We start from the raw sequence: 26,279 nt of genomic DNA, 5'->3' as shown, positions 1-26,279 counted from the left end.
TAAAGCTAGCACTGGTTAGTACTGAATTTTTTTTTTCCCATATTCAGGTCGGCTTGGTATGGTTGGAAATCAGGCAACGTTGATTATTTTTGCAAAGCATTCTTTACCAGTAGAAAATAGTATCGGATCTATTTATGACAGAACGAATGCTGTATGATGGGATAGCCTGCAATTCCAATTAGTATTTAATGTACAACTATTGGTAATGAAAACCACAATACCAGGAAGTAAAATGGATATTCCTTGTTAGTCATACCCGATTGCGTGACCATACAGAGACTACATAACATAGTCAGTCCTATATATTTTCATCAATCTTTGAATTTAATATAAAATACCACGCAGAATGTTATTGCTTAGTATGCGGATAGGCTTTCAATAAGAATTCCACCTATGTTAATATAACGAGTTGTCTAATCGCCACTATCTCAAGAGTACCTAAAATTTTGATGCTTCAAGGGGATGATGACCAAACCCAAGCTTAGAAGATAGTTTTTACTTGACATCAAACGAGTTTACGACGATAAGGTGAATATATTATAATCGTATTAATTGAAAACCCGTATTCATGAAATTTGATTTCGATGCGCTGATGAACTTCGTGTAATGAAACTCCGTAGTGATTATGTCAATGGCCGGAATGATTCCGGCCACGGCCGGTTTTTACCGGGCTTGGTGGATCCACTTTTCCCTATCACCTACCGGGAGATAAAGTTAGGCTTCATCTTGCTGAATTTCAATTACGTAACTCTTATCGGCATGTACGACATCTTTGTTGGGTAAATTGTCTGCTTTACTAGCAGGCAATTGTGCTTCTACTATAATCGATGCTGATTGATATCTACCTACCTTAGGTTAGGTAAGTATTAACCGGAAGAGAGAACAGTTTGTGCGATACTGCATTAAGAAATCATATTTGCTATCTAGAATCATAAAGGCTCATGTCGAAGCCTGTAATTATCATACAATGTATAATTTTGAACGTCGTGAAAGTGCTAGGCAGATAGGGGAGGAGAGCTGTCTGTTAGCCGAGGGAATAAGTCTAAATTATTGCGCTCGAGCTTTTATTGTCCAAGTATAAGCTAGGAGTTAATGGGAATCCTGTATGTCACGCGGGATGTACGTTGATAGTTGATCAGGACTGTTATGCGGTGGGGATCGCGATGAATTATAATATTTTAGCTGTTGTTGAGGTTCGCTTCATATCTTGACTATTCCTATCTTGTTTTGTACGATATAAAGATAAGCGGCAGTTGCATCAGTCGTTCAAGATATGGTAAGTATGAACCCGACTTCGGGCTGGGTATATTGGTCGGAAGAGTTCCGGCCATGAGGTAAATTTAAGGGGGAGGATGAATGAGTTTGCTATAGAATCCGGTTTCGCTCGAGGCCGGAATCGTTCCGGCCAGGAAGGTGTGAGAAGGTTCCGGAGGTCCTGGAACTTACTTGATCGTCAACTCCGCAATTTTATGTTGAGGCCGGAACTGTTCCGGCCACGGTCTATTTTAGCACGCGAAGTCGACCACCACTCCGGTCTAACTTTTCGTACCTCAAGATCCCCTCCGAGCCCAAAACTTATATATATTATTTCAACCCTTAAAGTCCACACTCTTACAACATTGCAACATGTTCATTCCTAAGTCATCCTTCGAGGTCTTAGAAGACACTAGGCCGGATGATGTCTCACTTCCTGCCTTTATGGTCTCAACGACTCGGGGTTTCCTGGCACGGATGGATCCTCTCGTCACTCTCCCCCCTGAGTTTGAACCGGTCGAGACTCTACTTCAAGCAATGCCTGTCAAGACTCAGTCAGGCAAGCCTGGACTGCTTGCTACCGGCCAGCTGGGTGATGCCGTACTTAAAGACCTTCCAGACCTGACCGAACAGATCGAAAAATACCATGATAACCTTCCCATGATGAATGCCCTTTATCGTGACTACTCATTCTTAGCATCGGCGTTTCTCCTCGAGCCATGCCACTTGAGGTTCGTCAAGGGTGAGCCATATGGACTAGGGAGATCTTTCCTTCCGGCTCAATTGTCTCGACCTATTGTTCGTTGTGCTGAGTTGTAAGTCATTGTAGTCTTCGTCACATCATTTTATGCCTTGACTGATTCCTTATAGAGCTGGATTCAAACCCTTCATGGAGTATGCTGGTTCATATGCCCTTTTTAACTATCGCCTTCAGAATCCAGATGCGGGTCTTGAGTACTCTAACTTGCGCCTAATACGGGCCTTTGAGCACGGTTTGGATCCTACCTCCTCCGAGGCTGGCTTCGTACTGGTGCATATCGACATGGTAAAGAACTCGGGCCCCTTGGTTAGCGGCACCATGTCATGTTTGCGAGCGCTTGACAATGCTGATGGGGGTTCAACCTTGGAGCAGAGGAAGACCTTTAATAAAGGTCTACGCACCGTTGTAGATGCGATGAGAATAGTCAATGGCGTAATGGAAACTATGTGGATGAAATCTAAACCACGGTCATATACGAGCTTTCGTACTTTCATATTTGGCATCACGTCTCAGTCCATGTTTCCCGATGGTGTTATCTATGAGGACGTCAACAACGGCAAGCCCTTAAGCTTTAGGGGTGAGAGTGGTGCGAACGACACTATGATCCCGTTGATGGATAACCTTCGTATGTATTATCAAAAATATTTTTTCATCCCCAACAATCCTTGCCGGACTAGCTTGGGAGCTATGGCCCCTAAGACACGTCCGAGCTCCTTCGAGTATTTCAAATAGTAGCGCTTATTGACTCATAATTATAGTTCAGATCGATATGCCAGATACGCCTCTCACTGAGATCTTAAAGGATTTCAGGGACTACCGACCGAGTAACCACCGCCAGTTTCTTGCTGAGGTGAAGAAGTGCTCAGAAGAACTACATATGAAAGACTTTGCCCTAGCCATTGGTATCGAACACAACTCAACAATAGGAAATGAAGATCTAGAACTAGTAAAAGAGTCCCGACGCCTTTGGCTCCACGCTTTGAACCAGGTTCGAGACTTCAGGTGGCGGCACTGGTGCTTTGCCCGCGAGTACATTCTAAAGCAGACCTCGCATCCCACAGCCACGGGAGGTAGCCCCATCGTAACTTGGCTCCCAAACCAACTACAGGCTGTCATGGAGGAGATGACAGAGATTGCCAACAGTGTCGGTGCGCGAAGTGGATCTATGGAACTTGGGTCAGAACATCAGGATATCATGGACCTTGTTGAGCGACAGAACCAAAGCTTGCAGAAGGAAGTAGATAAATACTGTAGAGAACGTGGCGTAACTACACACTGTATTAAATAAATCGCAGAGATCTCATTCCTCTATAGGGGTTAGCATAGATAACCTACTTAATCCTCTAAAAGAGCTCTACCTGGCTTTTTGTGGTGTTGCGAAGATATGGTCCACACATCACGGGAGGTTTGCGCTCGTTCTAAAGTATAACGACTTGGTAATAAGTATAATTCTAAAAAGGGTTATGGCCTTGCTCACCCGGATACGAGCGAGCTATGCAGTGTATCCCAGACACATATATCCAGTACAAATAAATATAACGTATAAGTCTCATTCATGCTTCCAAGCAGAAACGTAATTATTAGGCTATTGCTCGAGTAACGGTAGAGGAGGAATGTGTTTAGTTCGGGTGACGACCCCTCGGGTTCCATAAAAAGGGGTATTGCTTATAGACGAAGTTAAATCGAACGCTATACTCATTTTCGAACTTATTCTTACTTTCATATTAAATATTACTGATAATAAACCCCGTGCTCAAATCTAAAGAGGGTAAGACTCGGGTATATATTGCAATGCCTTTTCCCCCGATAAATCGGGTTCTCAGGCTTATACAATCCAGTCCACTACCAGAAGAAGAAATCGGCGATCCGAACAAGACGTTATTCAACAGAGCACTGCACTGAAATGCAAGTTATTAACATATTCTACTACTCACAGTATATCGGACAGGAGTCATCAAAAAAAAAGGTGGCTATCCCACTGCGTGCAAAAATGGTGCCACCAAGCCATTACGAGTCACTACCAAGGGCATCGAGAGAAGACGAGGTGCCCAGTTTTCGGACACATCGCCTCGGGCTATATCAGACCAGTGTAGAAAGCGACGGGTCTGAAAAGATACGCATTAACGTCAGGATTGGGAGAAACGGACCTCTCGTGCCCTTATTTGTTCACGAACACAAGAATCTAACCTACCTGCAAGCTCTAATACTATGTGAGCCACCAATATTCCCGATCGTCAAAGAACGATAGAGCAATTTCGTTAACGAAAATAGGCAAAGTCGAGAATTACGACGGAGAATACCTCCCATATAGGGGGTGGCCTCATAAGTACGCTATATTTTTACGAGGAGAATCCCTTTGCGATATCATAGAGGATTCTCGTTTTCAATGCGGCCATTGCCAATATACTGTCCATGACTTCTTCGTTGGGGGTGAAACGGTGCTGTACCAGGTAAGCCATATTTCGTGTCTGCAATAAGCGATACTGACAACAGTGAGGTGTACGACATGTCAGGCCGCGAGGTACCGTATAAGGGTAACCAGAATGCAATAACAATCACTGCTTCCCGCTCTTAGGTGGTTGAAAGACAAGAACTACGATCGGAATAATCGGTTTCTGTTCAATAGGGGTTAGTTATTTATTTTCTTCAGTTCCGTCTTTTGGATTTCCAAGTCTGTTGAGAGGAAATGAACTATACGATATCACAATACAGGTATATTTGAACGGCTTCTATTCGTCACTACCTAGGCTTTAACATTACATAATGCCGATCTACACATTTATCTTCATTGCACAGTCCATTTATCATAATCTGGGAAATACTGGTCGTGGATGCGTCCCGCGTAGTCAAGGAGGACCGGGAAGCTCTTGATCGTGTCATGAGATTTGGGTCCGCTATAGTGAAGTGCTATGATTAGTATAGGTTCGAATTAGGATATGAGTTACTGTTCACTCACGCAGTACATATCCAAGCAGATACAATAAAGCCAAATAGACACGCATCCGCCTCTGTCGGTTCTTCTCCGCCCAGTACCCAGAAAGGCTTCTCGTCGCCGCCTTTACTACTGGATCGCGACATCACAACTATACCATGAAGATTAGCGTCTTTATTTCTTAAGCAGGGGCTAAACGGGCTGTTGAACTGGAGTTGAGAGTTACAGCACTCTTCGGCTACATCCCAATAAAACCAATAGGATGATAAGAAGTTCCAAAAAGTTACTCACGTTGCACATTAATTGCCCCCCAGATCTCGTACATGGACTGCTCGATTTCCTCCTTGGTAAACCGGCCAGTACCTTGGCCATTCAACATCGTGGTGTTGGCACGATAAGCTAATAAACCGACAACGATGCGGATCGGATATGGGATCGGCCATAGAACATGGTCCCTCATAGTGTAGTAATTCTGGACCCAACGCTCCCAAGTCTACTGCACAGTCAGTAAATCATATGTCTTATGAATCATACGAACGATAAGATGGAAAGAAAATTTACTTGATAAAAGGATAACTTATTCTCCAGCAGAGCTATCAGCGCCATGTCTTGTAACCTTTTCGACGGGTCTAACGCTCTGCTTAGATCCGTAAGGACACCCCACTCAGTCAGGGTCTTGGTGATAAGGGTAGAGTCGCCGAGTTGTACTTTTGGCTGTGAGCCTTCCCCTTTTCCGGACGAAGAGGTAGTAGATAGATCGCGGCATTCTATGTATGGTATCTTGCCCCTGGGCGCCGTTTTAGGCGAACCTACTCCTATCTCATACCGCACGCCCGCAAAGCGCAACCGCGCTTCTAATTTGTTTACGTATGGGGACCATACATGATTTTTGGTGTCTCTAAATCCACGGAAGATGGTTATGTCCGGGCTTGCGTTGATGCTCTGGGTAACCATTGTGATGAACTGAGTCAAGCATCAAGTAAGTGATTGAAGTAGAGTTGACGATTCTGGCGTAGTTAGATGTAAATATAAAATATGTTAATACTGGTTACGATGAAGAAAAGGGATATCGAGTAATATTAATACCAAGCCATAGGAGATACTCGGTTGAAATAAATACTGGCAGTCCTAGGTAGCATTCGCGAAGTTCGTCACTTCGACTGGAGCGAGCGTGCGGCGCAGATGTTGTATACCTATTTAAAGACTATCGAAAATTACACGGCACTCAAGAATTATAAATGAACTAATACATACTTCGTACAAAATGCGCGTTGTATAATAAGCGCGAGGGCGAAACCACTATAGAAAAGACAGCATTGACTAACTTGAAAAGCTGATCCGTGCTCATGAGTTAGTCAGAGGCGGGCTAACTCGCACATTTCGGACAAGGTCATGATGCCGGCACGGGAGAAGGTTAAGACATGTTGAATTAGGTATTTTCTATCTTTGGCTCAAGACTGCACGAACCCCTACTAGCGTCCATATTACGGGGCTTCCACGTTGTCTTGGCATTTTCTTTTTTAATCACGGTGTTATTTGCCTAGGTTAGGCACTATGTCAAGTTAGTGTTGAATTCAATATCCTAAAAGTATTAAACAAGGTTAGGGGAGAAATAGAGGTGATTAGAACTATATATTTTCTAACTAGGCTATTAGTATTAGTCCCAAGTATGAAATGCTATAATATTATTTATTACGGATGTCGTTTAGATCTCATCGTTAAACGTAAAGGGAGATCTAAATATCGACAACGGAGCTAAGCGGGTTTAGACGAACAGATTAACCAATAGCACAACAGAACATCCCTTAATTAGTGGGTCAACGGCTATAAGCGCTTCGGCATTTTCTTATGATATCCGAATACTCCGGACTAAGACACTTACACTTCTAATTGCCTAACCTAGAACAACACTTTCAATCATGTACTATATCATGCGATTTACTTATGTATATACCATTCTACGGAGGTCACGCTAATCATACGGCCGAAATATTACAGATGCCATGTTATCAGAGAGACAACACCGCCGACGTCGAAGGCCGGCTTTATCTTGTCTTGAGTGCCGGCGCCGCAAGATCAAGTGCAACCGGAACGAACCATGTGCACATTGTGTCTCTGCCAAGTTAAAATGCATCTACAGGGTTTATAGCGACGAGCCCGTTAGCCAACTGCCGCTAAGGCCAGGTATTTCGCCTGTAGAAACGTCAAGCTCGTCAAGCCATGTACCTTCACTTTCAGTAGCCCAGACCCAGGAGCTTGACACCAACAGACCAATCACGGAACATGAAACCAATCACTCTAGTCATCGGGTAGGACAATCATCGGCAGATGATGCGGTAGGATCATTGTCTATGAGAGGTCAGAATGATAGACCAGGCACGATTGTTCCCGGCCTTGACCCTAGCAACCTTCAACCACATGTATCTACTCTAGAAGCCGAACCAGGTCTCGTAGGTATCCTTCAACGAGGACAGAACACCTCTTCCAAGTCTTCGGTACTTAGCCCTATGAATGGGCTATCTGAAAATAGCCGAGACATACTTGCGCGCCAGCTAGGGCTGCAGGACTCGCAGATAATTCTTAATAAAACAAGAATCTTAGGGTGGAGCCTTAGAATAGGCACAGCCCCGGAGGTAGAAAACACATTCATTTCATCTACATCCTATCTTGCTAACTATATCACAAGTTTGCACCTCTAATTGCCTGCTATGTTGCAGCTGCAAATACTGCCAAAGGGATCTTGCCTCAAGATACTGAAAAGGGAGCCCTGTATGCCCAGATATGGACTCTTCTTCAGAAATGTAAAAACATAGCAAGAAGTATCAAGCTAGGAAGGCCTAGCAGATGGCTCTCATACCCCGATTTCGACCTTGTACCTCCCGTGAGGGAGGTAGCGGATGCTATGGCAACTTCATATTTCCAATCATTCGAATCGACGTACAGAATAATACATGCGCCTACTTTTTGGTCCGAATATCAGAGACTTTGGGACTGTCCAGAAAGCGTCACGACCAGCTTGCGCCTTAAGATTCTCCTTGTAATCGGGATAGGATCGAGCCTATCTAACCATACAGATAGTGATCCTGGGTTTCGTAATATAGTTCCCCAATGGGTATACGCCGCCCAGACATGGCTCTCTGGACCCCTGGAAAAAGATCGTTTGGATATTACCGGGATCCAAATCTACTGCTTAACCATTCTAGCACGACAGATATTCTCAATCGGCGGCGATCTGGTCTGGGTGTCATCGGGATCGCTTATGCATATGGCAATGCAAATTGGGTTGCACCGCGACCCCAGGCATCTCCCAAGAATGCCCATCCTACAAGCTGAACTCCGTAGAAGACTGTGGGCTACTGTACTTGAGATAGTTGTACAATCATCTTTAGATTCTGCAATGCCGCCTAGAATCTCCTTTGATGACTTTGACACCGAAGCGCCGTCAAATAGCAACGATGATGAGATGGATGGGACGACTACGACACTCCAGCCACACCCAAGGGACAGCTATACTTCAACATCACTACAACTTATCCTACTTGACTTAGTACCAATACGTCTTCGGATTCTACAGCTTCTAAACGGCTTGCATTCCGAACTTGCTTACATGGATGCCCTTGCTTTGAGCTCAGAGCTTACCGACAAGTATCGCTCGTATAGTAGCTTCATAAGAGACAACGATAGGTCGGGCGTGACACCATTTCATAGAAATCTACTTGATCACTTGGTGCGGCGATTCTTAATCCCCCTCCATTGCCCTTTCGCCAGCGAAGCGCGAGCAAACCCCCTATTTTATTATTCGCTAAAGGTTACACTGGACTCAGCTATCACTCTTATTTCCCCTGAGCCCGACGAGAGGTTTTCTCGTCTTATGGCTATTGGTGGGGGCATGTTTAGAGAGGGATTCAGGTACGCAATAGCTGTCATTACTCGCGAGCTTGTCTCCCAAGTTGAGGCACAACATACCGACGGGGTACACCGACGTAATTCTCAGGATATTGAAAATCTGAAGAAAGCTGTAACAGATATGATCTCGTTATCATTAGAGCGTATCCGACAAGGCGAGACTAACGTCAAGGGGCCTATGTTCCTCAGCATGATCATGGCTCAAGTGGAAGCTATAGAGGAAGGAGTTCCGTACGACCTCAGGATTGCACAAAGTGGAAAAGACAGCCTTGAACTATGTGTTAGCTTGCTAGAAGAACAAGCGGGCAGCATCTCTTCGCCGCGTCCTAGTAATATTGGCTTGACGCCAAATAGTCTGGACGGTGGGTATGGGATGGATTTAGATTTCGACTTGGAGTTTTTGATGACCGATCCGGGCTTTGCTTGAGAGTTTGCCTATTATGTATGGCGTATTTGCCTCTCTAACACGCCTCCAGTCTGTTCTTGAGCGTAGCTCGTTCAAGTTCCTTATTCCCATTTTCCGCATGCGATTGAGTAAAGAGAGCCCTACGCATTAACTGGCTCGTACTTTACATAAACCAAGATTGGCTTGTAATGAAGTCCACATCTAGAGTCAAGGAGCAGATGAGCTCATGCGGTATTGGTATAGTAGGAAATATGAAGCATGAGAGAAAATAAATTACAACGTCAAGTTTGTACAAATGCAACGAGCCTCTGCACGATTTATACTCATTACCTCTTTCCCGCGGCCCATTACAGCCGGTCTAGTTATGTGTTCGCCGGTGTGCTACGTTCGCTCGGCTGAAACAGGAGATGACGGAGATAATCGGCCGCGAGAATTAAGGGGCAGCATTCTAAATATCTAACATGATGCGTCTGCACCCGGTGATTCATACTAAGGTATAAACCCGCGATACTTTCTAATTGAAGCTAAATCTCTTGTATATATGGTGTTTCTCCGCCATCCACACAACCACCCCACAAAATACCTGCCGAGACCATGGCGAGAATGAAGGTCTTAATTAACGGCGGGGGTATCGCCGGTGGCGCCCTCGCATTCTGGCTCTCGAAGATCGGCCACGAAGTCACGGTGCTCGAATGGTTTCCCACACTGCGAACTACCGGACTTAAACTAGATATGCGAGGTCATGGGATCGAAGTCATGAAGCGTATGGGCCTTGAGAAGGATTTCCGGACAAGGATGGCTCCAGAACAAGGTCTACAGATAGTCAACCATGTGGGTAAACGGCGAGCCCTCTTCCCGGCGAACAAGTCTGGCAAAGGACTGCAGAGCTTCACGACCGATTATGAGATCATGAGGGGTGATCTATGTCGCCTCTTATACGACCACTCCAGGGATCGGACCAAGTATGTCTTCGGGACGTCAGTCGAAAACTTCGAGCAGAACGATAACGGGGTGAATGTTAGACTTACGGATGGCAAGAAAGGCCGATTCGACCTCCTGGTTAGTGCAGATGGGCAAAATTCAAGAACACGTAGGATGATGCTCGGGTCCGACTCGGAAGGACTCCACCCGCTCCGCGGAATTTACATAGCATATTTCACGATGAATAAGCCGATTAAAAAAGGAGAAGAATATCTCGCGACAGCATACACCGCCACCGGAAGACATGGGCCTCGTCAAGCTAGACTCGTGGTCCCGCGGACGCGTAGCCCTCGTAGGAGACGCCGCGTACTGCCCCACTGCGAATACGGGGATGGGAACTACGTCCGCTATCGTAGGCGCATACGTCCTCGCCGAAGAAATCGGTAGATACTGCAAGAACAGCACCGGTGAGCTAGACAATAATAAGGACGGCATCACGGCTGCACTCAAGGCCTACGATGAGACGTTCCACCCTTTCATGGAGCAGGTGCAGAGGGGCATTGGTGACGGCAAGGGTATTGCCGGCGGCATGATGCCGACGACGCCGTTTGGGATCGGCGTTATGAATTTTATTGCGGGGGCTGCGGCTTTCTTCAGGTTGGATATCATTGCGCAGGCGTTTCTGAAGGAAGGGGTTAAGTGGGATTCTCCCGGGGTACGAGGAGATTCTGCGGAAGTGAAAAGGGGGTTTCGGTAAGTCGTGAATAAATTACCCCCTAAATTACCTATCCATTAGAGATGAGTACGATTTCAAAAATAAGTGGTATCATAATACTGGTAAATGGTTGTCATTGTCAATCGTCGCTCACTTGAAGGCACCTTACTTGACAAGCAATACTTTTAACGAATTTGGACCTGTTTAAATATAATTTTTACCTCATTATTTTAATATTTGACTTTTCAGCGTTTAATATTAACGCTATTATTCCCAGTTGTTGTTAATGACATCGACAATAACACCATGATCCTCATGCGGCTTCAGCCCGGAAACCACAACAATTGCAACGATACCCTCGACTCCCTGGACTCGAACTGTACCGGCCAAGGTTAATATTTGAATATCGAATAAATTAATAAAACAGGAATGGAGGCTCACTTACTGGGTACTCCCCCGCCATGGATCGCATACTTCTCCGCCTGCTCGGGACTCATCGCAAACATCAACCGGAAAGCCTCTTCATCACCTGCATACTTGCAGTGCTGGAACCAAGTGCTCGTGCCAAACCTTAGCACGGTATTCCTCTTCCTCTGCACCCAAGTCTCATTATCCAGCGTGGTCCCGGAGCCAACGGCGCTCTGGAACAGCACCTGGCCGTTAGCTAGCGCGATGGAGATTAACGTGGGTTTCTGGGTAGAGAATGGGAGCAGCCGCGCGTAGAGCAGATGTCCAAGCTCCCAGGCGTCTCCTGCCGTAAATGACTCGAGGAGAAAGGAGTCCCAGGCGGCTTTTACTACTATCGTCTACGGGGGTCTATTAGTAAAGAAGCTAACCTACCAAGCAGTTGGTAAGTTTAGACTTACGTCTTTGGGTGGGCTAGGAATTGGAAATGCTGAGGCACCTTTTTCCTGGGCCGAAAGGACTGCTCGGAGTCCACTACCGACAGTTGGGTCGCGACGACGGAGGACTTGGGGCGACATGATATACTGAGATTGATTGTAGGTAAATATATAGTTGACAAGGACCTTTCTTTATGCCGAGTATCAACGTTGAATCACGAATCTCTTATATATCGATCTGATTATATATTAAACTGGAGTATGTATTATGCTAGAGATAGTCCGAGAGGATGATCTTTTAGAATGGAGTTACTCCGCCTTTAGCTGAAGTCGAAGCCGTCATTGGTCGCATTGAAGACAACTCTCTGAATACATTACTACATGAAAACGTAGCGCTTTTTCGGTCCGATGCTAGCCAATCAAGGCCAAGATAAAGATCTCTCTATCCTAAATGGGTAATATTAACAGTTCTTGCTTAGGAGTGGCCTCATATGGACATCTTGGAACTTGTCAATTTTTCTCTATTGCTAATATTATTATCAGTATCTTAAGGACGCGACGAGAGAATAATAACTACGTGGATATACAGCCCGACGTTCTGACCTTAGGCGCGGGGGGCTTTTCTTGAAGCTCCTACATGGACAGCGGCGGAGTTTCCAAAAGAAGTAAATTCCAGGAAACCAAAGGGAGGTATTTATTAGCAGAAGGGATTCGAGTAAATTGGTAAAGCGACCATACCGAGCGATATATAGAATATATTCCTGTCATTAAGGCTGGTTTATCATATTTCATTTTCGGGCTTCGAGGATTCTGTACTCCCCTGACGGCTCCGCGTTGGATCCCCGTCTCGGCCCCGATCCGGAGCCGGTATTAGACCAACCCCGGAACGAGGGCATACACCCCTGCCAATACCCATAAAAGTTTGTATAACTACCTGTTATATGCATCTACCAAAGAGTTTCTCACTCCTTAATGCATAATTACGAGCCGCAAAAGATCCCTGTGGTACTTCCGTAGACGATTTCTTGAGTCTATGTCACCAAGGAGTATACCAAATCTTATCTTGACCGTCAACGTGATGCAAGCAATGTATAAGTCAAGTCACAACACAATGTTTTCATCAGAAACTTACTCTATACGCTGTGTAGTGGAATTGTCAGACAGATTTCAGGCGACTCTCCTCAATCACAAGCTTAATGCGGAACTATTACTTGAGTTAGGGGGGGGCAAACGAGCGTATCATTCCATTGTTTCTGCTACACTGAAGACATTGAACTGAATATATTCTGTGCTGATGATAACCCTTTCGATATCACTTCTCGTCACTAGTCACAGCTCCTTGCAAGTTTAATTCTTAGCTCCTCCACTGCCGGTGGAACCTCCGTTGTTGCCAGACTGTCCGCCTGTGCCCGATCCAACATTCTGCTGACCAGCCCAGGCGTTCTGGTTTCGGTCTCCAGAGGACTGGGCCCGAGCTGCGAAGCCTCCCGAAGTCATGTTGCCGCCGCTTCTGGCCTAGAGATGTCATGGTTAGAGAGAGTCAAACAAGCTGCAAGTAGCATGGAAAACACGAACTTGGGAGGATTGGATGCGGGATGCATCTGTCTTGGACATCTGGGATTTAGTCATCTTGTTCGATGGTTGACGATAGTGTGAAAACTTGTATGTTGCAGGTTTCTTGTGAGTTGTGATAGATCAAGAAGATTCTCTGAGTCCGTTCTGACTGCGCCATGGCCTTCTCTTTATATCTGTTGTCTCGCGGAGTATGTCCGTGCCAACATCACGATTATGCAGGTCGCCGCCATATTGTAGCATCTGGAGATAAATGTCGTGCACCTAACCGGTCACAAGCTAGGGTGTCTAGGCCACACGGTTGTTTAGCCACCGCAAACAGATGCAACGTTCCTTGTAATTTGAGTTGCCAACATCATAACTACCCTGAGGGAATCATGCAATTTGAGATGGGAATATGATACTTTGCTTGCTATGGCTACATAAACGATCGATCAAAACTACCCGGTTGCATGTGTATTTACGTCTCCCTCATATGCCTAACCTGTACGTAGGGGGACGCGGTTTGCTCCATTTGCTATTCAGCATTAGACGCTCAATTTATAGGATACTTACATATCTCAGACATACTTAGCGAGTAAACGCGCTTTTGTGGGAAGCATCTAACCGTACGATAATAGTCATTGGACACCTTTGAACCCTTTTTTTTTTAAGTTGGTACCGTCAAGAGTATCAAAGTTATAGGCCTCTTTAACGCGAAGTTGGCATTTCGGTCTAACTGTGTGGATCACAATACTTTTCAACTCAGTTTCAGCCTCCACTGAGATATCATGAGAAGTGGAGGGATGGCTAACCCACTGGACCTTGAACTCGAAACCGTCCTCTGCTTTCCTCATGTGGTCTAGGAGGTTGCGTAGAGGTGGTAGAGTTGGGGCGGTGCAATGTCTGGTTTGATGAGCAAGGCGTCTATCCGACGCATACTAGCCTTCTTCCAGCGCAACCCAACTCAGGGCAAAATATGTAAGGATAAAAGGCGTGCAGAAGTCTAGGTGGATCCAGTTACTTGCATCAACATTTTGATACTACCCAATCGCGTGATAGAAACTGCGCCTCGTTCTATTCTACATCATTACGACATTGGGGGGTGGGATTCAAGGACAGTGAGCAAGCAGTTTGGCATATAATAATAAGGCTATGTAGGTATGTATCGCTAATAACTTCCTTTTTTCTTAGCTACCTCGAAAACCCCGCAATAGCCAAGGACACTGCTGTTGGTGTCCTCCACATTGTGGGAAATCCGGGATCGTATAATATAAACATGTGGCAGTACACGTCAACCCTACTGTATTGGCTCGTCCGGCCGCTCTACTGCAGCCCGGTACCTGTGGATGGGGATATAACCTTGGATGACGCTGCTGCGGGACGATACGCGATGTGCGACGGGGCGGTGGCATCCGGCGCAGAAGGAAGACCTGATTATGGCACTGCGCGGAGGAGACAAAGGTGGCTCTGGACGCGTTTGCGTTGCCGGGTTGTGCGGGTGGTGTGAGTCTCAGGTCCGAGGTTTTCTCTAGAGACCATGATCAGGACTTGATAGGTAGTATTTGGTAAGGTAATTGTGGGTTTCGTTTCGTATATTCGGCATTGTCGTAATATTTACTGCGAATTCGTTTAGGTAGTAATAGTTTTTCTCACTTGAAGCTAGCTTCAGCTTCTTACTTAAATCAAATCAAACTATCTCAACACTGTTGCGCCAAAGTTTGTTATACTATGTTAGGTACGTATTGTATTAATAGTATCTATCATAGTAAACCAGCCTATCAACTTACTACATATTCAATACATTATTTAGGTAGAATTATACGGAAAAGACGTGAGGATATACCTGATATAACGATTGATTAGGCACCTAGGTAGATACATATGATACACTTCACATTATGTTAAGAGCCAATAGGGCGTGCAGTAATCCAGACGGGCCCAGTCACCTGCATCGACATTTTGATATTGTCCAATCATGTAGCAGCATTGAATATTTGTATGGAGGGTTGAGCTTCCAGGGTGAGGATGAGGATGTTAAGAGGTAACTACCTAAAGTAGGCACTTTGGCATGGGAGAATAAGGCTATAATCAACCAACGATTTCAGTTTTCCTTAACTTTATCATCTCTCTTTCTGCACCGTCAGTTTCTATCGCTTTACACAAGACTTCAATCAAATACTCATATTCATACGATACATAGCCACTCAACGAATATTTTATTAGTGATATTCCTCAGTCTTCCAAACGACTCTCATCTAATACACCATGGAGTCCGAACAGGCCATGGTCCCGAGGAACATACCCGTTTCTGAGGAATTGTGGCGTGAGTGGAAGGATTTCATCTACGAAGAATTTATTGTCAATGATCGTGGGATTCATGAGGTCTTCGAGAGTCTAAAGCAACGAAACCCTCAAGTAACGTGTGTTTATTTCTTTACTTCTAGCGCCATCAAAAGTAACTCGATCCTCTAACGTATTGTAGGATGGCACAATATCGTACCAAACTTAGAGACTGGGCTTTTTGCAAAAACTTAACTGCTAAGAACTGGCGCTACGTCGCGCACTCAATCCAGAAGAGGAGGTCCCAAAATAAGGATACTGCTGTAGTACTCTCGGGGAAGCGGATTCCTCAAACGAAAGTGAAAAACCTAACAGGCCGCCACAAGACGGTAACCCTTCGCGACAAATGGAGACCTCGTAAGTCATACCCCTTTTCTACACTCTGATTCCATTGCTGATAAGCTGCCAGCTCCCAGTCCAGAACTTCCCAATACAGATATCCCCCTTTACATATGCACACCCCGAGCCGCTTCGCCTGTTGAAACTCCAGGCTATGAATGGCCAAATTCTCTTCCATGGTTTCAACTCTGCGAATCTATCCTGCCAAAGTTAATGTCCGGTCTAAAATTATTACCTGAAAATGAGACGGGGGCGGCGAGCTTTGAAACCAGTTCCCAGGAAAGGAGACTACGTGAAAGGCGCCAATCCAATGGACATATGGCGTGGGCTGCCTTTGAGATACTCGTCCGACAAAGTATGAAGATTGTGATAGGTTCGGACACGCTTGTTGAAACCCTGCTATTGAGAAAGAGCGTCGACCGCATCTCGGGGTATCTAGACGATGTCATTCCACCTCATTCGCTTGACGAAAATTTAAGAAGAGCAGTCATTTTAACGGGTGGTACACGCTCTGAAGTACTGGAAGAAGTACTAAAGATTCTTCTGTTTTTGTCATCAAATTTTATCATCATGGACAGGTACAAAAATTATGGGCTTCAATATTTCGAACAAGCTCGAGCTTTTATAGATGTGTTTCGCATGTCTGGTCTGGCCGAGGCACAAACACTGGCAAAATTAGTCGAAGCCTCGCTTAACAATCCAACCGTGACAGCTGTAATTGATGTATTATACGACGCAGCTGTCGCCACGGAAGCAGCAGATATTGTCTTTAAATTACTTGCAGCCGATGGTCGAATTCATATCGATCACCCTGTTTTATGGTCTCAACGTATTGACTACGCAACTCCCAGTTCGGCGTTACAATCCGCATGTGTCAATGGCTCTCTTGAGTTCGCGAGCCATATGATCAGAGCCGGTGCTAGCATTACTGCATATGACGAGCTCGGATACTCGCCTCTAATGCTTGCTGCACTTGCTACACCCAATAGTAGGGCAATTCAACTCGTCCAATTGCTGCTTCAACAAGGTGCAATTTTGAATGATGAACAGCTATCAAAATCGTTATGTATAGCGATTATGAAAGGAAATTTCCAGCTAATCGACCTATTACATGAATTAGGAGTAAACTTTACTCTCATGTGTCCTGTTACTGAACCTCCTTTTACCCAGTGGGAATTCACGGCAGAACTAGACTATGTAACGTGCATAGGACTGGCTGCTCACTATAAAACTGAAGACATTACAAAGATGAACTGGTTTACAAATGTGACTGGTAGAATTCTAGATTATGAAGAGGTGGGGGAGGGGGCGGATGAGGATATTTCTCTGCGCCTGGTAAAACACATCCTTGACCGGGCTGGTCCTAAGTTTGATATCGATGGAAAGCATAAATCCGATGCGATTATACTTGCTTCCCAGCGCGGATATAACAGTGTTATTTCATTCCTGTATCACAGTGGCGCACGACTCGACTCTGAGAATGGGTGTCTGGATCCTATTCGCGCCGCGGTGATTTGGGCTAATGTTGAAACATGTCGACTCCTTCTAGAGCTTGGGGCGTCAGCTCAACCCGATTCGCATCGTCTAAAGTGGAGGCGTATCAATTACAATCTATGGGGGCATGCTGGAGTCCGTCCGGCCCGGTTATCCCTCCTGCATATCGCAGTATACTACGATTCTCAAGAGATAGTAGACCTTTTGATTCGGGCTGGGGCGGATATCAATTACATATGCCGTATATACATGTATGACCAGGACCCGGAAATTGGGGAAGGATATAAATTTCAAATTGGGCCCATGGATGAAGAAGAAGAGGGGGAGGAGGAGGAAGACTATGACGACGATGAGAGTGAAAGAGCATACGAAGGAGAGATGATTTACACTTCACCATTACATTTGGCGATACGTATCGGCGCCTGGAAATTCGCATTGTTTCTTGCTAACTTAGGGGCAACTCCTACCTGTGGTGATCTATTCCGTTCCGCGGAGGCTGGGCAATATCAATTAGTTAACCAACTAATTGAGCTAGGAGCGGACATGAGTGAAGGGGCTAATGCACTTCATATCTCAATTTGCAATGAGCATGAACCAGTTGCATTGCAGTTGCTTAAATCAGGTGTGGTAGTTGGACACGATACTCTTATTTCCGCATTCACATACGGACATCATAAACTCGCTATAGAGCTAATCGAAACCGGAGTCCAATTATATGAATCAGAACTATCATGGGCTTTCCGGATACCAAACGAATTAAAAGTGCGGTCTATCCTGCAATCCCGAGAACCGTACCATTATCTCAACAACAGAAGCCCAGATGGAAGAAGTTTCTTGGAAAACGCCATCCTAAGTGGTGACCTTGAGGTCATGAGATTTGCTCTTTCACTAGACGCCGCCGCTTATGACTCAGGTGCACTATGTGCCGCTGTTATCACTATCGTCAGATCATCGCTGATAGGCATGAACGAAATATTAGATGAAGTACTTTCAAGGCGAGAAGTCGCAAAGAACGGTCAATCTTTTGATCCCATTTTGGAGAATACAGCTATATCCATAGCCGCTTACTACAAGCGAATAGATATCGCCATACGTATCAGGGGGGTTGACGCTTGGAATACCAACGTTGCAGTACTACCAAAAAAGACCGTATGGGTCCATGAAAAAGATCCCACTGATGAAGAAGATTTCATTGATGAAGAGGACTTTGTTAATTACCACGACTTCGACATCTCTATTGTTACAATGAGTGAATACTATATCTCTACCTCTTCCTCATCACAATGGTACAACTGGCACGATCCCGATAAATGGCTTGTCTCTCCCTTGTTCCTCGCAATTAAGAGCAATAGTGAATCGACTGTAGAAGAACTTCTAGAACTGGGATACGAGCCTGACGGACATACTCTTAAAGCCGCCATCGAAAAAGGGCTATCCGACAGCTTGATCACTCGGCTTGCAGAATGCTGCACAGACATAAATGCCTTGGGAGCTCTCGGTATGGCTCGACCCGAATCACCAGTCCATGTAGCTGCCAGGTCAGGAAATATAAACTTGGTGAAATTCCTATTGAGTAACGGAGCAGACCCAAACGTCGGAAGATGGGATGTGAACGAAAAGACACTTGGCGAACTTATTCTACGTCGGGATCACGATATGCTCCATCTCTTGCTTCAACACGGCCTCAATGTCAAAATTACACCGCAACTTATAAGAAGAAGCATAACAGCATTGCAAATTGCAGTTATGAAGGGCTATATTGGCATTGTTCGTCATCTTCTTGCATGTGGTGCTGATCCAAATGTTAGACGAGAGAGGATAGTATCAGTGTATGGGCCTACTGCTATTGTAACAGCTGCAAAATTCGGTCGTATTGATATAGTGAGGCTCCTGCTCGACTCTGGCGTCGTTACAGATGGCCCTGGGCGACTTCCGTATATTGAGGCAGTTATCACGTCGAAAATCAAAGGTGACGTGGCTATTTTACAACTTTTAGTGTTGTATCGAAGGTGGACGGCAATTGACTTTCTATTATTGGCAACATGCATCTTCGCAGATTATTCTGGAAGTTGGTCAGCTTCAGATCGGTATACAGAGGTAGTCAAGGGACTTGAATTAATGCTATCTTCCCTTCCTGATTTGGAAACAGACGGTCTCGAAGCGATAGAAGCAACGATAAGGCAAGAGAAAATAAGAGGTTTCTCCAGACACATTCCAATATATAGTAACGATTTGGTTCGTTTATTTAGGACTATCGTCAATTATATAACACCTATTACCGAAGAGACGGATGTTTGGTCTGGAATCGTCAGGTATCTCCGTATCACAACTCCGGGTCGTTCCCTGCCCCGGATCCAAATAGATCCGTTGGAAGAAGTAACCATATTCGACGTGGAGACATTGGAAGAAACCGAAGCAGCGAGGGACATATCCGATCCTGATATATGCTTGGACCTTGCAGAAGAGGAATCTACCGGCATCCAATTAGGACCACGGTGCGGGAACGAAGAAGAAGAGAGGAATCGACGGATTCTAGACGATCTCCTAGGCGAGAGGGAGGCCCCATTTGAATCAGTAGAGTGGCAGTGGTAGAGCTTGCACCCTAAGATATGACATTGACGGAAGTATGATGTGGTGGTTTACTTGTACTATAACCTTTTTCTATCCCTTCCCTATATTTTATCGCACTTGCCTTTTCTCTCCAGCTAGACTATTATCTTGACAAGATAGTTAGTTAGAGGAATATGCCTAGGTTTTATTACTGGTCTCTTTTATGATTTCAGGGGTTACAATGCTGCCAACATGGCCCTTGCAGTTTACGTATCCAAGGATATTTAAACCTCTACCCTTCTGTACGCAGCTAAAGCTAAACTATACTATGGTATTTGCATTGGAGTTTTAGGTTACTTTTACCATCAAGTTCTTACGAGTTATCATTAAGCTATCTATTTCGCCTCTGCTAAAACTATCTGTGCGTAGCTCGCCTTGTCGTATAGCACCTGCGGAAGGCCGCCCCTTATCATTAGACAAGGGATAACTTACTTGATAAGTATTATAAATAGGCATTTTTACTTGTAGCAATACTATAAGTTGAAATATCTGTTCTACTCCCCCGAAATTCAGTCCTTCTTTACAAGAGCTCTAAACGATCTACGACAATACTGCTTATATTGAACTGATAGCTCATTCTTAACCTCACCAAAAGTTCAAAGATACGTATCCAACAAATACCGACAATATGGAAAGCTGGGTAGGCCTAAAAAGAAGCACCAATATCCCGGACAAGAGTAATTGCGTAGTCCACATCACCAATCTGCCCGTAACTATAGATTACGGGACACTTTTCAGTGCCCTCCGCGGCACAGGAAAGATATGCCGAGCCACGATAGCCGGGAGCGAAGCATTCGTCCAATTCTGGTCGCTTGATGGCGTCACACGCCTACTGGAAAAGCGAAGACACGGTTTATTTATCATCGGAACCCAAATACCCAACGTGAATATCTCGAGCACTGGTGGGGAGAGAGCGAGAAAGACAACCTTACATTCGCGGGTTCTTGTCATCAACGGCCCCAGCGAGATTGTAAACTATGAATACCTCCGGAAGTACTTTTCCGATCGATTCAAATATAGCATAGAGTCGGTCGAAATCACAGATGTCCAACGAGATCGCCAGACGATGCGGTGGTCTTTCGCTTCCTTTAATACCCAGAGCCGCAAAGCATGGACGTTACTCGGGGAAGAGAAGAAAAAGGCATATGAAACAGGCGATACCAACAGTCCCTGGAAAGATGTGTGGTTTAGTTACGAAAGCGATCCTTGCCAACCTTACCAGGCAATCGTGCCGCTCCCGCGTAGAGCACCACCGCCACCTATACATCCACTACCACATGTTGGACAACTCTACCACGAAAGCCATCCACCTTTACCTTCCTCCGTTTCCTGGGGCCATGATTCAGGCATGTGCAACGAGGACGAAGAGGAAAATAAAAGCAAATCCATCGATTGGAGTCTCGACCAAAATGTGTCGTCTACCAGTTCTAACGGCGATTCTGATCAACCCTACAGGACAGCCACGCATACAACATCACTGCCTTCACAGACACCACCCTGTACTCGGGAATTATTTCACAGCCGCCGACATTCATGTTAATCAACCCCTATCAACCCCTCTTTACCTATGTCTTTCCGATGGTATTTTCTCTGCATGAGAGCATTTAAAACATCGAGCGAGCAGCTATAAGCGTAGTAGAGTTTACCGATAATCAGAAACTCGGAACGCATGCACGCATGCACGCACTAATCATAGCGTTTTTCCATTAATATAAATTTCTCTATGACAGTCGAACTCCACAAATCGCCTTTTAAAGTAGTCATCTGGTCAGCAAGACCGTGTGTCGAAACATTGCGAGTTTCACACTCATAACCATGCCCTGGAGAGCAAGTCATGATCATCAGGATCTGATACTTACAATAAATATATAGTTAGGAGAAAAAGCCGAAGATCAGAGAACAGCAGTACGGTAACCAGGACCCCCCTTTTACCACACGACGCAAATTTCTAGACGAGAAAATAACTGCAGACAAGTTACGGGAGAAACAAACAATCTACCTACAAACAATTCGCCAAATATATGGGATAGTAACATTAACACTGTTAACATGTAATAAAATAAGCCCTCTACGTACATGTATTACTAAATGGCTGTATGTGCCTGAGTAGTAGTCTTCATACCATTTCCAATTATTATATAAGCACGCCATATTTCACTTCAGATGAACAGGTCGTATGTTTATCTACCTCCCTGAGTAGGTACCTACCTACCTCTTAGGTACCTGGTAGGTAGGTAGGTAGTAGTACGCGAACAGAATTCCCCCTAGGTTCACGACAAGCATCTACTGGCAACCTTCATATCATGAAAGCGATCCTTCAATACTATATTATCACAACTTATCACGTCGAGGAAACACTAGCAAGATAGTTGAACAAGCAATGCAAACGTATCAAATAACCCTCGTTATCTGGTCTATCTAAACTTTGCCTGCTAAAACCATCCCCTTCCGTCCGCAAAATGAAATTCTATTCCTCGTGAAGCACCGCGGAGTTAACAGTAGAACACCCCCGAACGATGCCCATGTCCAGTATCCGTCAAACCGCCCTACCATGCAGTCATTAAAAATCTTTTCTTTTGGCCCTCATCATGCACACACCATCTGATTGTCAGGGGACCGGTTCCATCTATTGTACCTTCAGTTAGAGGAAAGCACCCTTCGTTGACTCTACGACTGGGCTTCATCGGTCTCGGCCTTGGGAGCCTCTGCATCGGTCATTTCCTCATCCTTGGTAGCTTCTCCCTTATCTGCCTCGGCTGCTTTTCGAGCCTCCTCCTCGGCGGCCTTCTTGGCAGCAGCTTCGGCATCAAGCTTGGCCTGCAGGGCTTGACGGTCCGCTTCCACCTTGTCGAAGTAACGTTGCGTAATAGGACCAGCCATGGCTCGGATCTCGTCCATCTTAGCGATATAAACTGCCTTAGTAGCATCCTCGCCATCTTCGTATAACCAGTCCTAAATAGAATTAGCTTCTGGCATTAAAATCAAGACTGGACTAGAAGTAATATGCTTACCTCACTCTCTGTGAGCTTCGACCTCAGCTTTTCCTTCTCCTCTTCGCTGGCAAAGTCGGCGTACTGATCATCCAGCTTGTTACGCAGGTCGTAGATGTACGTCTCCAGCTCGTTCTTTTTCTCTTCCGTGTCAGCAACAAGTTTGTCTTCCATAAGCATTGATGCCTCCTTCTCCATTAATGAGTTCTTGGTGCTCTCGTCCAATGAGGTGGTGCCAGCAACAATAGGCAGATCGCCCTTGCGAACTTGCTTCTTGACCTTTCGAGTCTTGGGCTTGTCATCTCCCTTCTTGGTATCGGTATCCATCGCCTATGATGAGTCAGCTATTAATGCTTCGTACGAAATTTGATTTTACGCGCGAACACCCAGAGCTGGGCCCGCTGCGTAACCATGCGATATTACTTACATCCGGATCTTTCTTGTCTCCCTCATCCTTCTTCTCGTCCTTGACTTCCTCTTCAACCTCTTGATCCTCAACATAGTATCCACTTTCCACGTTAAGAACACCATGGATGTTGACTCTAGCCTTGAGCTTGCAGATCATAAACTCGGTATTGGGATCAGCCTTGACACCCTTGACAGAGAACCGGCCAATGAAAGGGGACATCTTTCCAGGCAGCTGTTCGGGGTTGGCATATCTGGCCTCCAGGTCGAATGGCTGCTTGCGGTAGAAGGTCAGGATTTTCGTCGAAGGAAGAACGTTACCCTTGTTAAAGACGGTAAGGCTCGTATCCTCATCCGGAATATCAACATCCTTCTCCCAAGAGAATTCGATAGGATAGTTGACGATATCCAGGACGGAAAAATCACGGACCTTGAAGACCGGCGAGAGGATGGCGCAACTGAAAGCGCAACCTCGAGCGACGGCTTCGTCCTGGTTAAGAGTGAACGAAAGCTGTTTTCCGAAGAATGACTGGATACGATCTTTGAGAGCAGGGACGCGTGTGCAACCGCCAACTAGCTCGATTACGTCGATATCTTCCTTGCTGAGCTTAGCTTCTGCAAGAGCCTGCTCTAACGGTATCGTAGCTCTGCTCAATAGCGGCTCCACCAATGCCTCGAACTCTTGTCGAGTAATCATAGCCGTTACATCGACATCGTTCATTAGCGACTCAATGTTCATAGGCGCTTGTTGGTTAGCAGAGAGGATCTTCTTCAACTTCTCGGCGGCAGCTTCGACGCGGACCATAGCCTTAGGGTTAGTCGTGATATCAATTCTATATTTACCCTTGAACTCCTTCTGGAAGTGGTTGACTAAGGCTGAGTTAAAGTCTCGTCCACCAAAATGGCGGTCGTATGCTGTAGACTTGACACTCAACTCGCCCTTCTTAAACTCGACAATCGAGCAAGAATAGTCGGCATGGCCAACGTCGACAAACGCCACGCGGCGAGGTTTCTCGTCGCCAGAAGGTAAGTCCAACTTTGTGATACCGTAACCAAGAGCGGCAGCAGTAGTGTCGTTCATCACACGGAGGAGTTTGAGACCAGCAATCTCAGCCGCGTCCAGAAGACCCCTTCGCTGGGTGTCTGTGAACCACGCAGGTACGCTTATGACGAGGTCAGAAACAGGCAACCTCAGTTCGTTCTGTGCTGTTTGTTTGATCTTGTTCAAGAACATGGCCGTCAGCTGAGTAGCTGAGAACTTATCCTTCTTGCCTAGGTACGACACCTCGGCACCAACTTGGCCGTTGACATCGACGAGAAGGGCCGAGACAAATTTCTGCTCAATTTGAACATCGGGATCATTGATGCTTCGGCCGACCAAGCGCTTGAGAGAGCTGACGGTGTTCTTGAGGTTAGAGATCTCTTGCGTCTTTGCAGGTTCACCGACGTATCGAGACTTGGGGCCAAATCCAACTAGGGAACTAGAAGGCAAATATGTTAGCGAGTAGTTAATATATATGGAGCGGGGTGCGAGATGGCTGTGTTCAACTTACGGCGTAGCTCGATTTGAGACTTCATTGGTAATCTAGATGCATGGTTAGTTATAGTCGTTAATAATATACGGCGCATCTAGAGAGGGGGATATATAGAAGGGTAAGGTAATCTGATGGTTACTTACGACATCGACACCTCGGTTTCTGGCGACTGCGATAACCGTGTTAAGAGTCCCAAAATCAACGCCTGTAGTAATTAACGGTCAGCGATTTCTTCACCTCGTCACCATAGGAATATGCAGCACTGGGCTTGCTACTTACCGACTACACTACTCATATTGCTAGAATGTGTGGAACAAGACTGAGGGTAAACAAATAAAAATGATATTTGACTGCGGGGAGGTCAGGAAACGTCGCGAGCCCGTCTACCTTGTACCGGATTAGAATTACGAGTAAATCTTTGACAATCGAGTAAGAAGCGATTTATCGAATTCGGTCTAGGTTTAAGAGGAGAAAAAAAATCCAGTTGGTGTTTAGTTTGAAATATCGTGTTTGTCCCGAAGGAAGAAAGATTCTAGGTAGGAAAAAAAAGCTGCCCAAAACTGCGAAGTGGGAGGTCGCGAAGGACTTTGAACTTTAGCGTTTCTAATACGTACAACCCCTCACTTATCTCACCCCCGGGGGTCTATCAATTTTGTTTATCGCGAAAGTTCTGGACATTTCGACTTCCATCTACTGTTAACCATACAGCTTCCAATTCTTGGCTTTTTTCTTCAACGCCACATCGCACCAGCCTTTCTTTATTAAATACAGCCAATGGATATCTATCTATTGAATATGTATAAATATGGACATTAGTGACTAAGAAATCCCAAGTATTTACTTTATTGCATTCACTTACCAAATATATAACCTGCAATTGAATTAATATAACTACACGTAATCAGATTGTTGATTTCTTAGGTACGTACCTAATATTACATTGCGACTTCCACGTTGTGTTCATTCCAGCGAATTTGTTATCAACCAAATTCTTTCATGGCGCCTTAAAGAATCCCAAGAAGGAGGTAACCTAGGTAGATAAAAACGTAATATGCAACCGAATTCAGTTAGCACGCATACCTACCTATATATACACCCCTAGGATGTATCATCTACTTCACCCCGCCTTGAGTCCACCAACTCCCCCACCATGCCTTGACCATGCCTTGATTATGTACTACTATGTAATGCCAGCCACGATGGTGGGGTTTTCACGTATGTACTGACCGCTTTGCCGCCTTGCCGACATGCCGACAAAACGCTTAATTCTTAGGTA

General features: G+C 45.4%; 10 protein-coding genes across 10 annotated transcripts; 6 read left to right on the top strand and 4 right to left on the bottom strand.

The window, feature by feature from the left end:
* Window positions 1–1,570: 1,570 nt before the first annotated feature.
* On the top strand, window positions 1,571–3,302 carry F4813DRAFT_400020 (indoleamine 2,3-dioxygenase family protein; the record flags this gene model as incomplete). The annotated part of the gene is made up of 3 exons (XM_049248227.1): window positions 1,571–2,069; window positions 2,125–2,639; window positions 2,773–3,302. The coding sequence occupies exons 1-3, from the start codon at window positions 1,627–1,629 to the stop codon at window positions 3,300–3,302; spliced, it is 1,488 nt and encodes a 495-aa protein (XP_049102739.1). The 5' UTR covers window positions 1,571–1,626.
* Window positions 3,303–4,736: 1,434 nt separating this feature from the next.
* Window positions 4,737–6,379, bottom strand: F4813DRAFT_263513 (putative glutathione S-transferase). Its single transcript, XM_049240283.1, has 4 exons — window positions 5,508–6,379; window positions 5,238–5,439; window positions 4,971–5,097; window positions 4,737–4,908 (listed from the first exon to the last, which is right to left on the bottom strand). Exons 1-4 carry the CDS (start codon window positions 5,898–5,900, stop codon window positions 4,800–4,802), a joined length of 831 nt encoding a protein of 276 aa, XP_049102738.1. The 5' UTR covers window positions 5,901–6,379; the 3' UTR covers window positions 4,737–4,799.
* A 465-nt stretch (window positions 6,380–6,844) lies between these two features.
* Window positions 6,845–9,566, top strand: F4813DRAFT_263505 (uncharacterized protein). Its single transcript, XM_049240282.1, has 2 exons — window positions 6,845–7,579; window positions 7,633–9,566. Exons 1-2 carry the CDS (start codon window positions 6,950–6,952, stop codon window positions 9,277–9,279), a joined length of 2,277 nt encoding a protein of 758 aa, XP_049102737.1. The 5' UTR covers window positions 6,845–6,949; the 3' UTR covers window positions 9,280–9,566.
* On the top strand, window positions 9,566–10,659 carry F4813DRAFT_263487 (uncharacterized protein). Its single transcript, XM_049240281.1, has one exon. It carries the CDS (start codon window positions 9,853–9,855, stop codon window positions 10,624–10,626), a length of 774 nt encoding a protein of 257 aa, XP_049102736.1. The 5' UTR covers window positions 9,566–9,852; the 3' UTR covers window positions 10,627–10,659.
* A 412-nt stretch (window positions 10,660–11,071) lies between these two features.
* Window positions 11,072–12,033, bottom strand: F4813DRAFT_348278 (uncharacterized protein). The gene is made up of 3 exons (XM_049242063.1): window positions 11,761–12,033; window positions 11,340–11,700; window positions 11,072–11,271 (listed from the first exon to the last, which is right to left on the bottom strand). Exons 1-3 carry the CDS (start codon window positions 11,875–11,877, stop codon window positions 11,162–11,164), a joined length of 588 nt encoding a protein of 195 aa, XP_049102735.1. The 5' UTR covers window positions 11,878–12,033; the 3' UTR covers window positions 11,072–11,161.
* Window positions 12,034–12,985: 952 nt separating this feature from the next.
* F4813DRAFT_263470 (uncharacterized protein) lies at window positions 12,986–13,921 on the bottom strand. The gene is made up of 4 exons (XM_049240280.1): window positions 13,879–13,921; window positions 13,713–13,825; window positions 13,312–13,596; window positions 12,986–13,251 (listed from the first exon to the last, which is right to left on the bottom strand). Exons 3-4 carry the CDS (start codon window positions 13,363–13,365, stop codon window positions 13,084–13,086), a joined length of 222 nt encoding a protein of 73 aa, XP_049102734.1. The 5' UTR covers window positions 13,366–13,596; window positions 13,713–13,825; window positions 13,879–13,921; the 3' UTR covers window positions 12,986–13,083.
* A 431-nt stretch (window positions 13,922–14,352) lies between these two features.
* Window positions 14,353–15,002, top strand: F4813DRAFT_348273 (uncharacterized protein). Its single transcript, XM_049242062.1, has one exon. It carries the CDS (start codon window positions 14,567–14,569, stop codon window positions 14,795–14,797), a length of 231 nt encoding a protein of 76 aa, XP_049102733.1. The 5' UTR covers window positions 14,353–14,566; the 3' UTR covers window positions 14,798–15,002.
* Window positions 15,003–15,372: 370 nt separating this feature from the next.
* On the top strand, window positions 15,373–20,316 carry F4813DRAFT_400015 (ankyrin). The gene is made up of 3 exons (XM_049248226.1): window positions 15,373–15,710; window positions 15,773–15,987; window positions 16,040–20,316. The coding sequence occupies exons 1-3, from the start codon at window positions 15,556–15,558 to the stop codon at window positions 20,053–20,055; spliced, it is 4,386 nt and encodes a 1,461-aa protein (XP_049102732.1). The 5' UTR covers window positions 15,373–15,555; the 3' UTR covers window positions 20,056–20,316.
* Window positions 20,317–20,701: 385 nt separating this feature from the next.
* On the top strand, window positions 20,702–21,613 carry F4813DRAFT_386178 (uncharacterized protein; the record flags this gene model as incomplete). Its single annotated transcript, XM_049246377.1, has 1 exon — window positions 20,702–21,613. The coding sequence occupies one exon, from the start codon at window positions 20,702–20,704 to the stop codon at window positions 21,611–21,613; it is 912 nt and encodes a 303-aa protein (XP_049102731.1).
* A 775-nt stretch (window positions 21,614–22,388) lies between these two features.
* F4813DRAFT_263431 (heat shock protein Hsp88) lies at window positions 22,389–25,687 on the bottom strand. Its single transcript, XM_049240279.1, has 6 exons — window positions 25,283–25,687; window positions 25,147–25,208; window positions 25,022–25,053; window positions 23,491–24,949; window positions 23,085–23,393; window positions 22,389–23,025 (listed from the first exon to the last, which is right to left on the bottom strand). The coding sequence occupies exons 1-6, from the start codon at window positions 25,296–25,298 to the stop codon at window positions 22,741–22,743; spliced, it is 2,163 nt and encodes a 720-aa protein (XP_049102730.1). The 5' UTR covers window positions 25,299–25,687; the 3' UTR covers window positions 22,389–22,740.
* Between the last annotated feature and the right edge of the window lie 592 nt (window positions 25,688–26,279).

The sequence above is a fragment of the Daldinia decipiens genome (assembly GCF_022478715.1).
Source record: "Daldinia decipiens strain CBS 113046 unplaced genomic scaffold F4813scaffold_5, whole genome shotgun sequence".
Lineage (NCBI taxonomy): Eukaryota > Fungi > Ascomycota > Sordariomycetes > Xylariales > Hypoxylaceae > Daldinia > Daldinia decipiens.
This window is presented reverse-complemented; position numbering and strand designations above follow the sequence as displayed.

Bases quoted from the DNA above. Each gene is read 5' to 3' on its own strand.
- F4813DRAFT_263513 (XM_049240283.1), bottom strand. From the start codon at position 5,900: ATGGTTACCCAGAGCATCAACGCAAGCCCGGACATAACCATCTTCCGT. The intron at 5,440-5,507 runs GTAAATTTTCTT...ACTGTGCAGTAG, and splicing joins ATAAGTTATCCTTTTATCAA to ACTTGGGAGCGTTGGGTCCA. The intron at 5,098-5,237 runs GTGAGTAACTTT...TTCATGGTATAG, and splicing joins GGGGGCAATTAATGTGCAAC to TTGTGATGTCGCGATCCAGT.
- F4813DRAFT_263505 (XM_049240282.1), top strand. From the start codon at position 6,950: ATGTTATCAGAGAGACAACACCGCCGACGTCGAAGGCCGGCTTTATCT. The intron at 7,580-7,632 runs GTAGAAAACACA...CTATATCACAAG, and splicing joins GAATAGGCACAGCCCCGGAG to TTTGCACCTCTAATTGCCTG.
- F4813DRAFT_263487 (XM_049240281.1), top strand. From the start codon at position 9,853: ATGGCGAGAATGAAGGTCTTAATTAACGGCGGGGGTATCGCCGGTGGC.
- F4813DRAFT_348278 (XM_049242063.1), bottom strand. From the start codon at position 11,877: ATGTCGCCCCAAGTCCTCCGTCGTCGCGACCCAACTGTCGGTAGTGGA. The intron at 11,701-11,760 runs GTAAGTCTAAAC...AGACCCCCGTAG, and splicing joins TTCCTAGCCCACCCAAAGAC to ACGATAGTAGTAAAAGCCGC. The intron at 11,272-11,339 runs GTAAGTGAGCCT...TGGCCGGTACAG, and splicing joins CCATGGCGGGGGAGTACCCA to TTCGAGTCCAGGGAGTCGAG.
- F4813DRAFT_263470 (XM_049240280.1), bottom strand. From the start codon at position 13,365: ATGACTAAATCCCAGATGTCCAAGACAGATGCATCCCGCATCCAATCC. The intron at 13,252-13,311 runs GTTCGTGTTTTC...TGACATCTCTAG, and splicing joins CCCGCATCCAATCCTCCCAA to GCCAGAAGCGGCGGCAACAT.
- F4813DRAFT_348273 (XM_049242062.1), top strand. From the start codon at position 14,567: ATGTGGCAGTACACGTCAACCCTACTGTATTGGCTCGTCCGGCCGCTC.
- F4813DRAFT_400015 (XM_049248226.1), top strand. From the start codon at position 15,556: ATGGAGTCCGAACAGGCCATGGTCCCGAGGAACATACCCGTTTCTGAG. The intron at 15,711-15,772 runs GTGTGTTTATTT...AACGTATTGTAG, and splicing joins CAACGAAACCCTCAAGTAAC to GATGGCACAATATCGTACCA. The intron at 15,988-16,039 runs GTAAGTCATACC...ATAAGCTGCCAG, and splicing joins TCGCGACAAATGGAGACCTC to CTCCCAGTCCAGAACTTCCC.
- F4813DRAFT_263431 (XM_049240279.1), bottom strand. The intron at 25,054-25,146 runs GTAAGTAACCAT...CCATGCATCTAG, and splicing joins GAAACCGAGGTGTCGATGTC to ATTACCAATGAAGTCTCAAA. The intron at 23,026-23,084 runs GTAAGCATATTA...AATTCTATTTAG, and splicing joins CGAAGCTCACAGAGAGTGAG to GACTGGTTATACGAAGATGG.